Source organism: Pongo pygmaeus, chromosome 8 (genome assembly GCF_028885625.2).
Source record: "Pongo pygmaeus isolate AG05252 chromosome 8, NHGRI_mPonPyg2-v2.0_pri, whole genome shotgun sequence".
Lineage (NCBI taxonomy): Eukaryota > Metazoa > Chordata > Mammalia > Primates > Hominidae > Pongo > Pongo pygmaeus.
In genome coordinates, this window is record NC_072381.2 from 69743110 (window position 1) to 69758046 (window position 14937).

The 14937-nt window shown below is 40.2% G+C and overlaps 1 protein-coding gene across 4 annotated transcripts in view; it reads left to right on the top strand.

Moving 5' to 3' along the window:
• MICU1 (mitochondrial calcium uptake 1) overlaps positions 1-14937 on the top strand; it is a 257449-nt gene that overhangs the window by 50452 nt on the left and 192060 nt on the right. For all 4 annotated transcript variants that reach the window (XM_054503610.2, XM_063670503.1, XM_063670501.1 and 1 more), the window contains one exon: positions 13034-13195. In XM_054503610.2, the coding sequence (XP_054359585.1) occupies positions 13035-13195 (161 nt within the window). In that variant the 5' untranslated portion in view covers position 13034. The remainder of the gene's footprint in view (positions 1-13033; positions 13196-14937) is intronic.

The following is a 14937-nucleotide window of genomic DNA, read 5'->3' on the forward strand; positions in this document are numbered from 1 at the left end:
CCTGCAGGTAATTTTATACCATATTTTTAGTAATTTTTTTGCATGAGACAAAGTTTATATACACTGAGCCATCAGAAGCATAGGTGTCACCTTGTTATCATGAGATTGCATCCACCCATGTGGCCATTCGGTGGTTGTTTGGCATAACCATTGTTGCTGACTCTGAATTTATATGCTACCTATTAGCAATCTTCTTATGCTTATTCACACATATGTACTTAATGGTTAAAAAAAAAAACATACTATTAATAAAATGAAAAAATGCGTCAGGTATGAAATTTTCTTCTTGTAACATCATGGCAGCACTCAAAAAGTTTTGGATTTTAGGGCATTTCAGATTTGTGGATTAGGGTTGCTTAACTTGCATCTAATACAGGAACAGGAGGAGTTCACTGATACACTGGTGGAAAGGGTAAATTGTAATGTTGGTATTGAAGGAGATTAGTGCTCTTTAAGAGGTCAAAGGGCGCTGCCTTGCCTCTCCCACCAAGTGAGGAAGCCATGAGAAGCCTGTGTCTATGGGGAACAGGCCCTTACTAGACACAGAGTCTGCTGGTGCCTTGATCTTGGACTCCCCAGCCTCCAGAATTATAAGCAATAATTTTTTGTTGTTTATGAATTACCCAGTATAAGGTGTGTTGTTACAGCAGCCAGAACAGACTAAGACAAAGTACAATATTATTTATATGTAAATACATAGAAAAATTTCAGGAAAGATGTATACTAAACTGCTTTCTGAGGTTACTTCTAGGGAGAGTGATGGTATTTTAGGTATAGGTGTGCCTCATGGCAGGTTTGGTTCCAGACCACTGCCATAAAGCTAATGTCGCAAAATAGCAAGTCATATGAATTTTTTGGTTTCCCACTGCATATAAAAGTTATGTTTATACTATAGTGTAGTCTATGAAGTGTGCAGTAACATTTTATCTAAAAAAACAGGCTGGGCGCAGTGACTCACACCTGTAATCCCAGCACTTTGGGAGGCCAAGGCGGGTGGATCACAAGGTCAGGAGTTCAAGACCAGTCTGGCTAATATGGTGAAACCCCGTCTCCACTAAAAATACAAAAATTAGCCGGGTGTGGTGGCAGGTGCCTGTAGTCCCAGCTACTCGGGAGACTGAGGCAGGAGAGTCGCTTGAACCTGGGAGGTGGAGGTTGTAGTGAGCCAAGATTGCACCACTGCACTCCAGCCTGGGTGACAAAGCGAGACTCTGTCTCAAAACAACAACAACAGCAAAAAAAAAATGTGTACATGCCTTAATTAAAAATACTTTATTGGGCGAGGCATGGTGGCTCACACCTGTAATCTCAGTACTTTGGGAAGCCAAGGCAGGCAGATCAACTGAGGTCAGGAATTCAAGGCCAGCCTGGTCAATATGGTGAAACCCCATCTCTACTAAAAATACAAAAAAATAAAAAAAATAAAGCCAGGCATGGTGGCACACGCCTGTAATCCCTGCTACTCTGGAGGCTGAGGCAGCAGAATCACTTGAACCCCAGAGGCAGAGTTTGCCGTGAGCCAAGATCGCGCCGCTGCACTCCAACTTGGGCAATAGAGTGAGACTCCATCTCAAAAAAAAATCTTTATTGCTAAAAAATGGTAACAATCATCTGAGCCTTTAGCAAGTGACAATCCTTTTGCTGATAGAAGGTCTTGCCTCCATGTTGATGGCTGCTGACTAATCAGGGGTAGTGGTTGCTGAAGACTGGGTGGCTGTGGCAATTTCTTAAAAAAAGACAACAATGACATTTGCAGCATCAATAGACTTTTTCTTTCACAAAATATTTCTCTGTAACATAGGATGCTGATTGATAGTGTTTTACCCAGGTAATTTCTTGCAAAATTTTTTCAAAACTTGAGTCAGTTCTCCAAAACCCTGCTGCTGCCTTATCAACAAAGTTTATGGAATATTGTAAATCCTTTATTGTCATTTCAGCAATGTTCACAGCATCTTCAGTGGGAGTAGGTTTCATCTCAAGAAACCGCTTTATTTGTTCATCCAGAAGAACAAAGTTCATCCATGTTGATGGTTGCTGTATGAACATGGATGAACTCTCATCCATTCAAGTTTTGCCATGAGATGATAGCAGTCCAGTCACATCTTCAGGCTCTACTTAAGAAAAAAAATTTTTTAATTGAAATTTACAAAAACAATTTTTCTTTTTTTGACGCTAGCAGGACTCAAACTTGCAACTTTTGAATTAGAATTCCAGTGTGCTATTCAGGCTCCACTTCTAATTCTAGTTCTCTTGCTGTTTCCTCCACATATGCAATGACTTCTTCTACTGATCGGATGAGATTGGGTGCGTTCAGGGTGGTATGGCCATATACTTTTTTTTTTTTTTTTTTGAGACAGAGTTTCGCTCTTGTCACCCAGGCTGGAGTGCAATGACGCGATCTCAGCTCATCACAACCTCTGCCTCCTGGGTTCAAGCAATTCTCCTGCCTCAGCCTCCCAAGTAGCTGGGATTACAGGCATGTGCCACCATGCCTGGCTAATTTTGTATTTTTAGTAGAGATGGAGTTTCTCCATGTTGGTCAGGCTGGTCTCGAACTTCCGACCTCAGGTGATCTGCCCGCCTCGGCCTCCCAAAGTGCTGGGATTACAGACGTGAGCCACGATGCCCAGGTTTCAATATGTAGTCTTTTATCCCTCACTCCCCTCCCACCTGTCCCCCTAGAGCCCCCAGAGTGCATTATATCATTATTATGCCTTTGCGCCCTCATAGCTTAGCTCCCACTTATTAGTGAGAACGTACAATATTTGGTTTTCCATTCCAGAGATACTTCACTTAGAAGAATGGCCTCCAGCTCCATCCAAGTTGCTGCAAAAGCCATTATTTCATTTTGTTTTATGGCTAAGTAATATTCCATGGTGTCTATACGCCACATTTTCTTTATCCACTTGTTGGTTGATGGGCATTTAGGTCGGTTCCATATTTTTTTGCAATTGCAAATTGTGAGATATAGCATAATTCATATGGATCCTAAGGATTTGCAGAATGATCAATGAGCGTTGCCTTCAACTTAAAAGTCACTAGGTACATTAGCCCCTAACAAGAGAGTCAGCCTGTCCTTTGAAGCTTTGAAGCCAGGCATTGACTTCTCTCTAGCTGTGAAAGTCCTAGATGGCATCTTCTTCCCAGTAAGGCTGTTTTGTCTACACTGAAAATCTCTTGTTTAGTGTAGCCACCTTCATGAAATGATCTTAGCTAGATCTGGATAACTTACTGCTTCACCTTGCATCTTTTATGTTATGAGGACAACTTCTTTCCTTATATCTCATAAACCTGTGCTAGCTTCAAACTTTTCTTCTGCAGCTTCCTCACTGCTCAGCTTTCATATAATTGAAGAGAGTTAAGGTCTTTCTCTGGATTAGGCCTTGGCTTAAGGGAATGTTGTGGCTGATTTGATCTTCTGTCTAGACCACTAAAATCTGCCTCACATCAGCAGGAAGCCTGATTCACTCTTTTATTCTTATGTTCATTGGAGTAGCACTTTTAATTTTTTTCAAGAACTTTTCCTCTGCATTGGCAGCTTGGCTAACTTTTGGCCTATCTTGGCTTTTGGCTTTTGACATGCCTTCCTCATAAGCTTAATCATTCCTAGCTTTTTTTTTTTTGATGTTTTTTTTGAGACGGAGTTTCACTTGTGTTGCCCAGGCTGGAGTGCAGTGGCACGATCTCAGCTCCCTGCAACCTCTGCCTCCCGGGTTCAAGAGATTCTCCTGTTTCAGCCTCCTGAATAGCTGGAATTACAGGCTCCCACCACCACGCCCAGCTAATTTTTGTATTTTTAGTAGAGATGGGGTTTTGCCATGTTGGTCAGGCTGATCTCGAACTCCTGACCTCAGGTGATCCACCCGCCTCAGCCTCCCAAAGTGCTGGGATTACAGGCGTGAGCCACCACGCCCGGCCCACTTCTAGCTTTTGATTGAAAGTGAGATATGTGAAATTTGTCCTTTCACTTGAACGTTCATTTAGAGGCCCTTGTAAGGTTGGTTGTTAACTGGTCTAATTTTAATACTACTGTGTCTCAGGGAATGGGAAGGCTTGAGGAAAGGGAGAGAGACGGGGAAATGACGGGTGGGTGAAGCAGAACACACCACAACAGTTACCAATTACATTTGCCATCTTTGGGCGTGGTTTATGGTGCCTCAGAACAATTAAAATAGTAACACCAAAGGTCGCTGATACTAGATCATGATAACAAATATAGTAATAATGAAAAAGTTGGAAATATTGCAAAAATTACCAAGATGTGACACAGAAACACAAAGTATGTGTATGCTGTTGGGAAAATGGCACCAATGGATTTGTTGAAACAGGGTTGCCACAAGCCTTCAATTTGTGAAAAATGCAATATCCATGAAGTGTATAATAAAGTGAGGCACAATAGAATGAGGTATGCCTTTATTTGAAGAAGACTTACTCTTTTTATGTGCTTCTGTATAACATTTTAGACAATGAAAATTTATTTTTATATTATTTGCACAATTAAAGTTATTAAAAATGTAAAAAAATACAAATATTTGTGAAAGTTACAGATATTAGGATGAATCACTTTTGTTAGATCCAAACAAAATAGGGCCAGGAAGGCCACAGACAGAGGAGACTGCTGCTTACATGTGTGAGATGAGTGTTTCCAAAAAGTTGGGCATGGTGGCTCACACCTGTAATCCCATGGACTTGGAATGCTAAGGCAGGATGATTGCTTGAGACAAGGAGTTCAAAACTAGCCTTAGCAATACAGCAAGACCCCATCTCCGTAAAAATTGAGAGAGAGAAAAGAAAGAACCATTTTCAGGAACTTTCTAAAAATCCCACAAGAAACTCTTTGACATCATCCGGGCATCTCCTATTTTGAGAAGGTTTATTACTAGACATTCTTTACAACTAGTAATAAACCTAGTCCTTTTTTTGAGCGCACTTGTCCAGTGCTCTCAAAAGAACACTTGCCCAGTAATGGCATCTCCACCAGTGAACTAACAACAACAATGGCTTTGGGCCTATGGAACAAGTGAACTCTTTTTCTAAGCAGCTTAAGTGAATCTCTGCCTTTTTCCTAATAAAGTTTCCTTTTATCCTTTCCTCACTGGATACACTGGTGACTTGCCATCCCATGCATTCCAGATTATAATTCTCATTTCTCATTCCTGAATAAACTCAACATATTTGGAGTTAATTTTCCTTAGTGTCTTTTTTTTAGACTGACATACTCTTCTTGCTTGTGCCACACAAAAACCTGCATAATGTCCAATAAATTATTATTATCATTATTATCTCATTATTTCCCCATCTTTATTTTTTATTTTATTTTATTTTTTTGAGATGGAGTTTCACTCTTGTTGCCCAGGCTGGAGTGCAATGGTGCAATCTCAGCTCACTGCAACCTCCGCCTCCTGGGTTCAAGCGATTCTCCTGGCTCAGCCTCCCGAATAGCTGGGATTACAGGCATGTGCTACCATGTTTGTATTTTTAGTAGAGATGGGATTTCACCATGTTGGTCAGGCTGGTCTTGAACTCCTGACCTCAGGTGATCCACCTACCTCAGCCTCCCAAAGTACTGAGATTACAGGCGTGAGCCACCACGCCCGGCTGACATTTTTATTTAACTGAGTTCTCACTTTAATTGGTGGCCAGATTTGGGTAGATCTCAGATATGTTTCTTGGCCACAGAGTTATTAGCAGGTGCTGCTTTCAACAACAGTGTTGGGTAATAGTTGGTTAATAGTACAGGAGAGGTTTATTTAGGCCAATGCAAGGATTGGAAGAGCCAAGCAGTCCTTCTCTAAATGTGCAGTTGTCAGGGGGTCAGAAATATAAGGGGGTCAATCAAATATAAAAAGGCAAGCAGAAATTTTAAGTCAGGATAAGGATATGGTCTGGAATTGTAATAGTTTGCTAATTTGTGTAAGAATGTGCCAGTACTCAAAATAAAAGGATATGAGCTTGATTTACATAAAGTTTGTCTCACTAGGGAAGCTTGCCATAATGTGCCTTGATTGTTGAAACATTATTGGGCCTGAGCTCACTGGTGGGGCTGGTAAGTGACAATTCCTGGCTGAGGGGAATGCAACAACTGCCTTCTGGGCCTGCCTTTATTTTTACTTAAATGAAAAAGTTTAAATAAAATCCCTAGGGAAGCATTAAATTTTATTTATAAATAAAAAATTAACCATGTGATTATATATTTTACAAAGTTTAATTGACATGTGCATATTACGTTATATTCTTCCTTTCAACTTAAATGAAAATGCTTATATGAAATACTGTACATTTGTTTGCATGGATAAATACATAAATTTTGTTTCAAATGAAATAGCATATCATAAAAATCTCTCTGCATGTTATTTCCAACTCCCACCAGCACCACTACTATTACTTTTTGTGAGTGTGTTGTTACTTAATAAGTACATATGCATTCTTATTTTCTCCTCTTTTTATATGAAAGGTGGCATACTGTATGTGGTATTCCACATGTTGCCTTAGTTGTTTGTTTTTTTTTTTTTTTTTTTTTTTTTGTAGTGGTGGGGGTCTCACTATGTTTCCCAGGCTGGTCTCAAACTCCTGGACTCAAGTGACCCTCCCATATTGGCCTTCCAAACTGCTGGGATTACAGGCATGAGCTACTGCGGCTGGCCTATTGCTTTTAAAAAGATAACACTATGAATTCTTTTCATGTTTTTACATAAAGTTTTCTCATTCTCTTTGTTGCTATGTGGTATTGCTTTATATAGATTTATCATACTTTAACCAATCTCTCTTGGTGAACATTGGGGTAGTTCTTAGTGTTTTGCTATTATAAACTATGATATAATAATTATGCACCATATACATGTGCATAATTTCACAAGTGTGCAAGTACATCGGTAGGGTATATTATTAGAAGTGGAGTTTCTAGGCCAGTATATGCAGATTATATGAGTAATTTTAATGCAAATTACCAAATTGCCCTCCGTAAATTGTACAAATTTGCATGTTCATCAGTAGTGCCATTCTGCAACATTGTCAACAAATGTGTTTTCAAACTTTTTGATTTTTGCCCATTTGATGGGTGAAAAGAAGTATCTGAGTATAGGTTTAATTTGCATTATTTTATTAGAAGTGAGATTAAGTATCTTTTCACAGTTTTCAGAGCCATTTTTATTTCTTTTCCAACTGTCTTTTTATATCTTTGCCCAACTTTCTGTTGGTTTGCGAAGTAATATTTTAATAATATGTTATTATTATCATTTTTAATATTTACATTCCATTCCATTATGTTATTATAGCATCGTTTATTTTTCTGTAGTTGGGTATTTGATCTACTTTTAGAGTGTGGCTGTTATATTTTTTCTGCTGAGAACAGTTATTAAACAGGTTTTTCTCATTAAGTTTATTTGGGAGTCAAAAATGCAAGGATCTGTTATAGGTTTTTGTACTAATTAGCTATGAGGAAATCACATAACTTATCTGGGTCTGAGCTGGTAAAACTCAGAACTTGCAAAGTTTGAAATCCCCTAGAGCCATAGCATATAGAAATGGATTGCCCAAACTAATAAATCTTGAATACTTAATATGATCTTAGTCTTTTCTCCTAAATGAAATTAATTAAATTTTGTTATAGTGTTTTCTGCCAAGGATATGAGAGTGCTAAAGAGAAAAAAGGAACCCTAAGCTCACCTATGCAATTCTTTCATTTTACCAGTGAGTGAGCTTTTTTCCCAAGGAGGAGGGATGAGCTGCTTTAGTATATACAGCTAGCTGTTGAGTAGTACAGTTGAGACCAGATCTTGGATCATTGGATTTCTGCCATACTACTTAGTGTTTGTTTTTTTTTTTTTTTACCATACTACTTAGTGTTGTTGTTATTGTTTTAATTTCTTTCTCCTTTTTATCTTCCATATCTCCTGTGCAATTAGATATTAATATGTGTTTGATACCGATGTCTTTATCATTTTTTTTTTTTTTAGAGGTGGGGTTTTACCATGTTGCCCATGCTGGACTTGAACTCCTGGGCTCAAGCTATCCTCCCACCTCAGCCTCTTTAAGTAGCTGACGTGTGCCACCATGCCCAACTACGTTTTGTTTTTCTTTGGAAATTTTTTATTTGATTCTGTTTTTTTATTTCTACACTTATCATAATCTAGGCACTCATCACCCAATACCTAGGTTATTAATGCCTTCTGGCTGTACTCATTACTTTCCTGTCAGCTCTCTCTGCCTTTGCTTCTTTGCAGTTTATTCTGCACTGCTGATAGATAGACTGATATGCTTTAACCCATGTTTTTACCATGATCTCTTCCTATTAAAGAACTTGAATGGCTTCCTATTTTACATATGCTCTAAATTCTTGGTCTGGCATTCAAAGGTCCTTCTCAAGTGATTGTGGCTTACTTAGTTGATCATTGATCGTATGTCTAGCAGTTCTCTACATCTGGTCAGATGTTGTAAATTTATCTTCCAGGCTTATATACCCCTTGCCTGTTAGAACTTTTGGTTTTTTGAGGTAGGGTCTTACTCTGTCACCCAAGCTGGAGTGCAGTGGTACAATCTCGGCTCACTGCAACCTCTGCCTCCTGGGTTCAAGTGATTCTTTTCCCTCAGCCTCCTGAATAGCTGGAATTACAGGCGCCCGCCACCACGCCCAGCTAATTTTTGTATTTTTAGTAGAGACAGGGTTTCACCATGTTGGCCAGGCTGGTCTCGAACTCCTGACCTCAAGTGATTTGCCCGCCGTGGCCTCCCAAAGTGCTGGGATTACAGGTGTGAGCCACTGCACTCATCCTGTTGCAACTTTTGAGTTGGCTGTTATTTATTTTAAACATTGAAAACTTCCAAGTGTCTGTTCTTTCTGTTGTCAGTGATGAATAATGTTTCCTCCAGATATGCATGTTTTAGTTTAGTGCTCATTTTTGCTGTAGCGAGGAGCAGTGCTATTTATGTGAATGTACATGTGGATTTGAGAAATGTTAATTTTGAAATGAACCAAAAAAAAAAAAATCAGAAGTTGCCAGACAGGAAGAAAATATAATGGACAGCCTCCTGGGTGCTGGATTTTGCTAGAGTATGTACAATAAAATGAGATGATTCTGGGATTGGGGAAGGATGTAAGAATTGTGTTACTAAAGCTTAGGTCATGGAAAATAGGAGAAAAGATTAACAGTTTTTCCATTTTGTCTATATGAGGGCAGGATTTAGGTCCAGTTTTGAAATTGGACCTAGATTGGGTGAAGGGAGCTAGGAGCAAAGTTTACCTAAGAGATTATAGGTATAGGTCCCAGGGAAGAGTTAATAGTAACCAGCTCATTGATTTTAGGAGATGCCTAAGTAGTCTAACCTGACTTGAATCCAAATAATATAAGACAGTTTTCTAAGTAAATTAGGAACTTAGAGTATACTTAAATGTTAGGAGCAAGTACCTGTATAGTTTGTACACAGACGTGTGAAAATAAAATGGTTAAGTATTTAAGCACTAATAATGTAACAAGTCCTGTGCTAGACTATGTGTTTACAACGTGAAAAAAAATAATAATTTGGGCCTTGAGGCAAGGGGAGAAAAAATTACGTATGCCATAGGAAGATATGTACAAAGTGCAAGGTAGTTTAAATTAGGAATCAGTGGGCTGGGCATGGTGGCTCACACCTGTAATCCCAGCACTTTGAGAGGCCAAGGCGGGCACATCACTTGAGGTCAGGAATTCGAGACCAGCCTGGCCAATATGGTAAGACCCCATCTTTACTAAAAATATAAAATTAGCTGGGCATGGTAGCACACTTCTGTAATCCCAGCAACTTGGGAGGCTGACGCAGGAGAATTGGTTGAACCCGGGAGGTAGAGGTTGCAGTGAGCCGAGATCATGCCACTGTACTCCAGACTTGGTGACAGAGCAAGACTCCATCTCAAAACACACACGCAAAAAGTTAGGAATCAGTGAACTGTGCTTTGAGAAAAATCAAAGGGGGCATGGATTCTTTGTATAATTTGAATGAATTACCCCTACAAAAAAGTGGAACTGTAAAGAAATGCCTCTTCTTCCATCAGCCCATCTGGTGTATTGAAACAGTGAGGTACTACACTGAGCCCTGAAGGTCATAATCTAGAGGGAAAAAAATCATTTACATTAATTCTGTGGATGGAGGTGCCCGAAATGATCCTATGGTTTTGGGGGTGTCTCTTAACATTTCTCTGACTTAATCAAAATTTTACACCATTCTGAGGCTTAAGACTAAACAAAAGCTTTTGCTGACTAACCCAGTCTCAACTTAATCTTTTTTATTTGTAGTTTTCTGTTATTTCTATCATAATATTTTTATACTTCAAGATATAATTTTAGGCCGGGTGCGGTGGCTCACGCCTGTAATCTCAGCACTTTGGGAAGCTGAGGCAGGTAGATCACCTGAGGTCAGGAGTTTGGGACCAGCCTGACCAACATGATGAAACCCCATCTCTATTAAAAATGCAAAAATTAGCCAGACATCATGGTATGCGCCTGTAGTCCCAGCTACTCAAGAGGCTGAGACAGGAGAATTGTTTGAATCTGAGAGGCAGAGGTTGCAGTAAACTGAGATCATGCCACCACACTCCAGCTTGGGCAACAGAGCGAGACTCCATCTCAAAAAAAAAAAAATATATATATATATATATATATATACGATTTTAGAAATGTATTGTTTTAAAAGTGTTTTGTATTTATCTTGTTTAATTAGAATGTAGATAGTTTTTGGCTTTCTGGGTCTCACATAGGGCTGTACATACGGTATGAATTTAATAAATTTTTGTTGAATAAGAACTTCCCAGCCAGGTGCGGTGGCTCATGCCTGTAATCCCAGCACTTTGGGAGGCCGAGGCGGATGGATCACTTGAGGTCAAGAGTTCGAGACCAGCCTGGCTAACATGGTGAAACCCTGTCTCTACTAAAAAAACAAAAATTAGCCAGGTGTGGTGTCGTGTGCCTGTAATCCCAGCTACCCGGGAGGCTGAGACAGGAGAATCGCTTGAACCCGGGAGGTGGAGGTTGCAGTGAGCCGAGATTGCGCCACTGTACTCCAGCCTGGGTGATAGGGCAAGACTCAGTCTCAAAAAAAAAAAAAAAAAAAAGAATAAGAACTTCCCAGTAATTATCTTGGATGCTGAATTAGTTGGCTTTTGATGGGGCAACAAACAACACCCAAATCTTTGTGGCTTACAGTAACACACATTTATTTCTCACCAGCATTCTACAGGTCAGCTGTGCTCAGCTGGCTCAGCTGGGCTTGACAGTGGTTTATTCCAGGCTGAAGTTTGTTCATTATGGATGCCAGTTTGAAGGATCAGTGTCTCTTTGGGCCATGGCCTTCTCTCGATGGAGTGCAGGAACACAAGAAAACTAACAGCAGCACCTCCTAAAAGCACTTCATGGAACTGGTCCACATTCCATTGGTTAGAGCAAGACATATGGCAAGACATACGCCAAAAACTTAAAGAGAAGGAAATTTATGACCTGGCATTCATATGCAGAAGGGGAAGAAAAAAGTAGAAAAGTAATTTTGCCTAAGGGATGGGGGATGGAAGAGTAAGTATTTATTAAACAGTAATATGCACTAATACAGATGTTTCAGATTTAAAACAAAATATTAAAATAATTTTTTTTAAGTGAAGTTTGAACTATAGAGAATCTGGTAGGGAGGAGGGCTTCCAAGGACCTGGGTGTGAAAAATATTTAATAAAAACTTCAAAGCAGTGTCAGCATTATAAGGTAGGGGGCAGCAAAGTGTCCCCTCCTAGGTTGAAGTCTCCCCACTTAACTCCGAGACATTGAAGTATGGAGTTAGTCCTCCCTAGGTTCAAATTCTAGATCCATCACTTCCTACCTTTGTACTCTTGAGCAAGTTATATTTTAGATCTGTAAAATATGGGTACCAGTTATCTTTTTTCATTTCAGCTCTAAACACATCTTTCATTGTCCCGTTTGTGATACTGGAAGTTTTTCCCTTGCCAGTTACTGTTAAACTTTGTCAGTAGAGAGACTAGAAGGACCCTGGAGGAGGGATGTTTCTTGCTGAGTCTAGTGTGCCCTTTGTGGCTTGCTTCTATAGCATGCAGGAACTAGTGGGACACTCAATGGCACCCAACTCCTAAGGAGTTTTAGCAGCAACTCTCATATGCAATTTCCTAGTGAAACTGCCTCCCCATGGGTGGCTTCCCCTGGCATTGCAAAGGTCAGCTTCCCAACAAATTCCGCTGGCATGAGTTGTCCAGTAGATGACTTGTTCTGGCATCACAAAGAGTGGCTTTCTAGTGCATTTTGCTGGCATGGCACCTTAGTAAGTTTCTCTGACATACATAGCTGTGCCCTCTTCACACAGTCTGATCTCTGCCCTGTGAGTGAGAGTAGACCTTTTATAGACTGGTCTTTTCTTGGTGCTCTGTGTCAGATCTAGAATAGTAACTGCTCCCTATATCTGCTATTTCTTTAACTTCTGAGTAGTAAATTTCCTGTTGTAACATAATTTTTTACTTTTTATTTATTTTATTCATTTTTTTGAGACAGCATCTTGCTCTGTTGATCATAGCTCACTGTCGCCTCAACATCCTGGGCTTAAGTAGTGCTCTCACCTCAGCCCCCTGAATAGCTGGGACTACAGGTGCATGTCACCATGCTTGGCTGATTTTTTTTGGTAGAGATGGGGTCCTACTATGTTATCCAGGCCGTTCTTCAACTCCTGGGCTCAAATGATCCTCTCTCCTTGGCCTCCCAAAGTGCTAAGATTACAGGCATGAGCCACATACCTGGCCTTAATAATGTTTTATGTTAAAAGTTTCTTACTCAAATTATCATGTGGTTTCTGTCTTCTAATTGTACTTTGACTAATATATCAGGTTTATAAGTAGTACTTTGCTCATAAGATTATTATGAGGATTAAATGGGATAATATAAGCAAATTGTTTAGAATAGTGCCTGTCATAGAGCAATTACTTTAGTGTTTATTAGAAATGTTGGTAGGATCATCATCATTGTCATCATAACTACCACTAGCTAAGAGTGACATTTCTACTTATTGTCCACAGGATGTTTCGTCTGAACTCACTTTCTGCTTTGGCAGAACTGGCTGTGGGTTCTCGATGGTACCATGGAGGATCACAGCCCATCCAGATCCGGCGAAGACTAATGATGGTGGCTTTCCTGGGAGCATCTGCAGTAACTGCAAGTACTGGTCTTTTGTGGAAGAGGTGAGTGTTATCCAACCATCTTGTTCTTGCATATACTTTTATTCTTCCAGTCATCTCTGTTGTCAGAAAGGAGTTGATTTCTGGCTTAACTCTGTATCAGAATTTCTTGCTCAGATCATTTGGTATTGTTAATGTTCATCTATAAAATAAGATGTTTCAAAGAATTCAGCATGCCAAGGCAATACTTAGGAAACACTGTGCTTCAAGGTCTGCCTGTCTCCTCTGCTGGACATTTTAAATAATGGGATAGGGATAGCAATAGCAGCTTTAGAAAACGAATGCTTTCCGGCCAGGCGCGGTGGCTTACACCTGTAATCCCAGCACTTTGGGAGCCCAAGGTGGTCGGATCACTTGAGGTCAGGAGTTTGAGACCAGCTTGGCCAACATGGCAAAAACCCATCTCTACAAAAATACAAAAAATAGCCAGACACAGTGGCGTGAGCCTATAGTCCCAGCTACTTGGGAGGCTGAGGCAGGAGAATTGTTTGAACCTGGGAGGCAGGTGGAGGTTGCAGTGAGCCAAGATTGCGCCACTGCACTCCAGCCTGGGTGACAGAGAAAAACTGTCTCAAAAAAAAAAAAAAGAAAAGAAAATGAATGAATACTTTCTGAGACTTCACAATTTGGTGACCCTGTGAAATTAACTAAGGAACCTTGGTACTTTAGTGTCCCTGATAATTTTTTTCACTAGTTATGGAAACTTCCTTGGAGAGAAGAGAAAATGTAGTGAGCCACAGTCTTCTCTTTCTTAAAATACATAGGTACTGTTTTTCTGACTCTGTCACTCTCTGTTTTTTATTTTTGTTTGTTTGTTTTTTGGAGATGGAGTCTTGCTCTGTCGCCCAGGCTGGAGTGTAGTGGCATGATCTCAGCTTACTGCAACCTCTGCCTCTGGGTTCAAGCAATTCTCAAGTAGCTGGGATTACGGGTGTGCACAACCATGCCCGGCTGGGATTACAGGTGCGCACCACCATGCCCGGCTAATGTTTTTTTTTTAATTATACTTTAAGTTTTAGGGTACATGTGCACAATGTGCAAGTTAGTTACATATATATATATATGTGCCATGTTGGTGTGCTGCACCCAGTAACTCATCATTTAACATTAGGTATATCTCCTAATGCTATCCCTCACCCCTCCCCCCACCCCACAACAGGCCCCGGCGTGTGATGTTCCCCTTCCTGTGTCCGTGTGTTCTCATTGTTCAATTCCCACCTATGAGTGAGAACATGTAGTGTTTGGTTTTTTGTCCTTGCGATAGTTTGCTGAGAATGATGGTTTCCAGCTTCATCCATGTCCCTACAAAGGACATGAACTCATCATTTTTTATGGCTGCATGATATTCCATGGTGTATATGTGCCACATTTTCTTAATCCAGTCTATCATTGTTGGACATTTGAGTTGGTTCCAAGTCTTCGCTATTGTGAATAGTGCCGCAGTAAACATACGTGTGCATGTGTCTTTATAGCAGCATGATGTGTAATCCTTTGGGTAATTTTTTTTTTTTTTTGTATTTTTAGTAGAGATAGGGTTTCACCATGTTGGTCAGGCTGGTCTCGAACTCCTGGGGTCAAGTGACATGCCCACCTCAGCCTCCTAAACTGTTGGGATTACAGGCGTGAGCCACCATGCCCAGCCTCTAGAGCTATCTTAGCCCTATTAATATAGCATGATGTTTCTGGGATGTTACTAAATGCCTTGGGTGTTCAGTGAGGTTTCTCTAGTCTGACTTGGTAGAGCT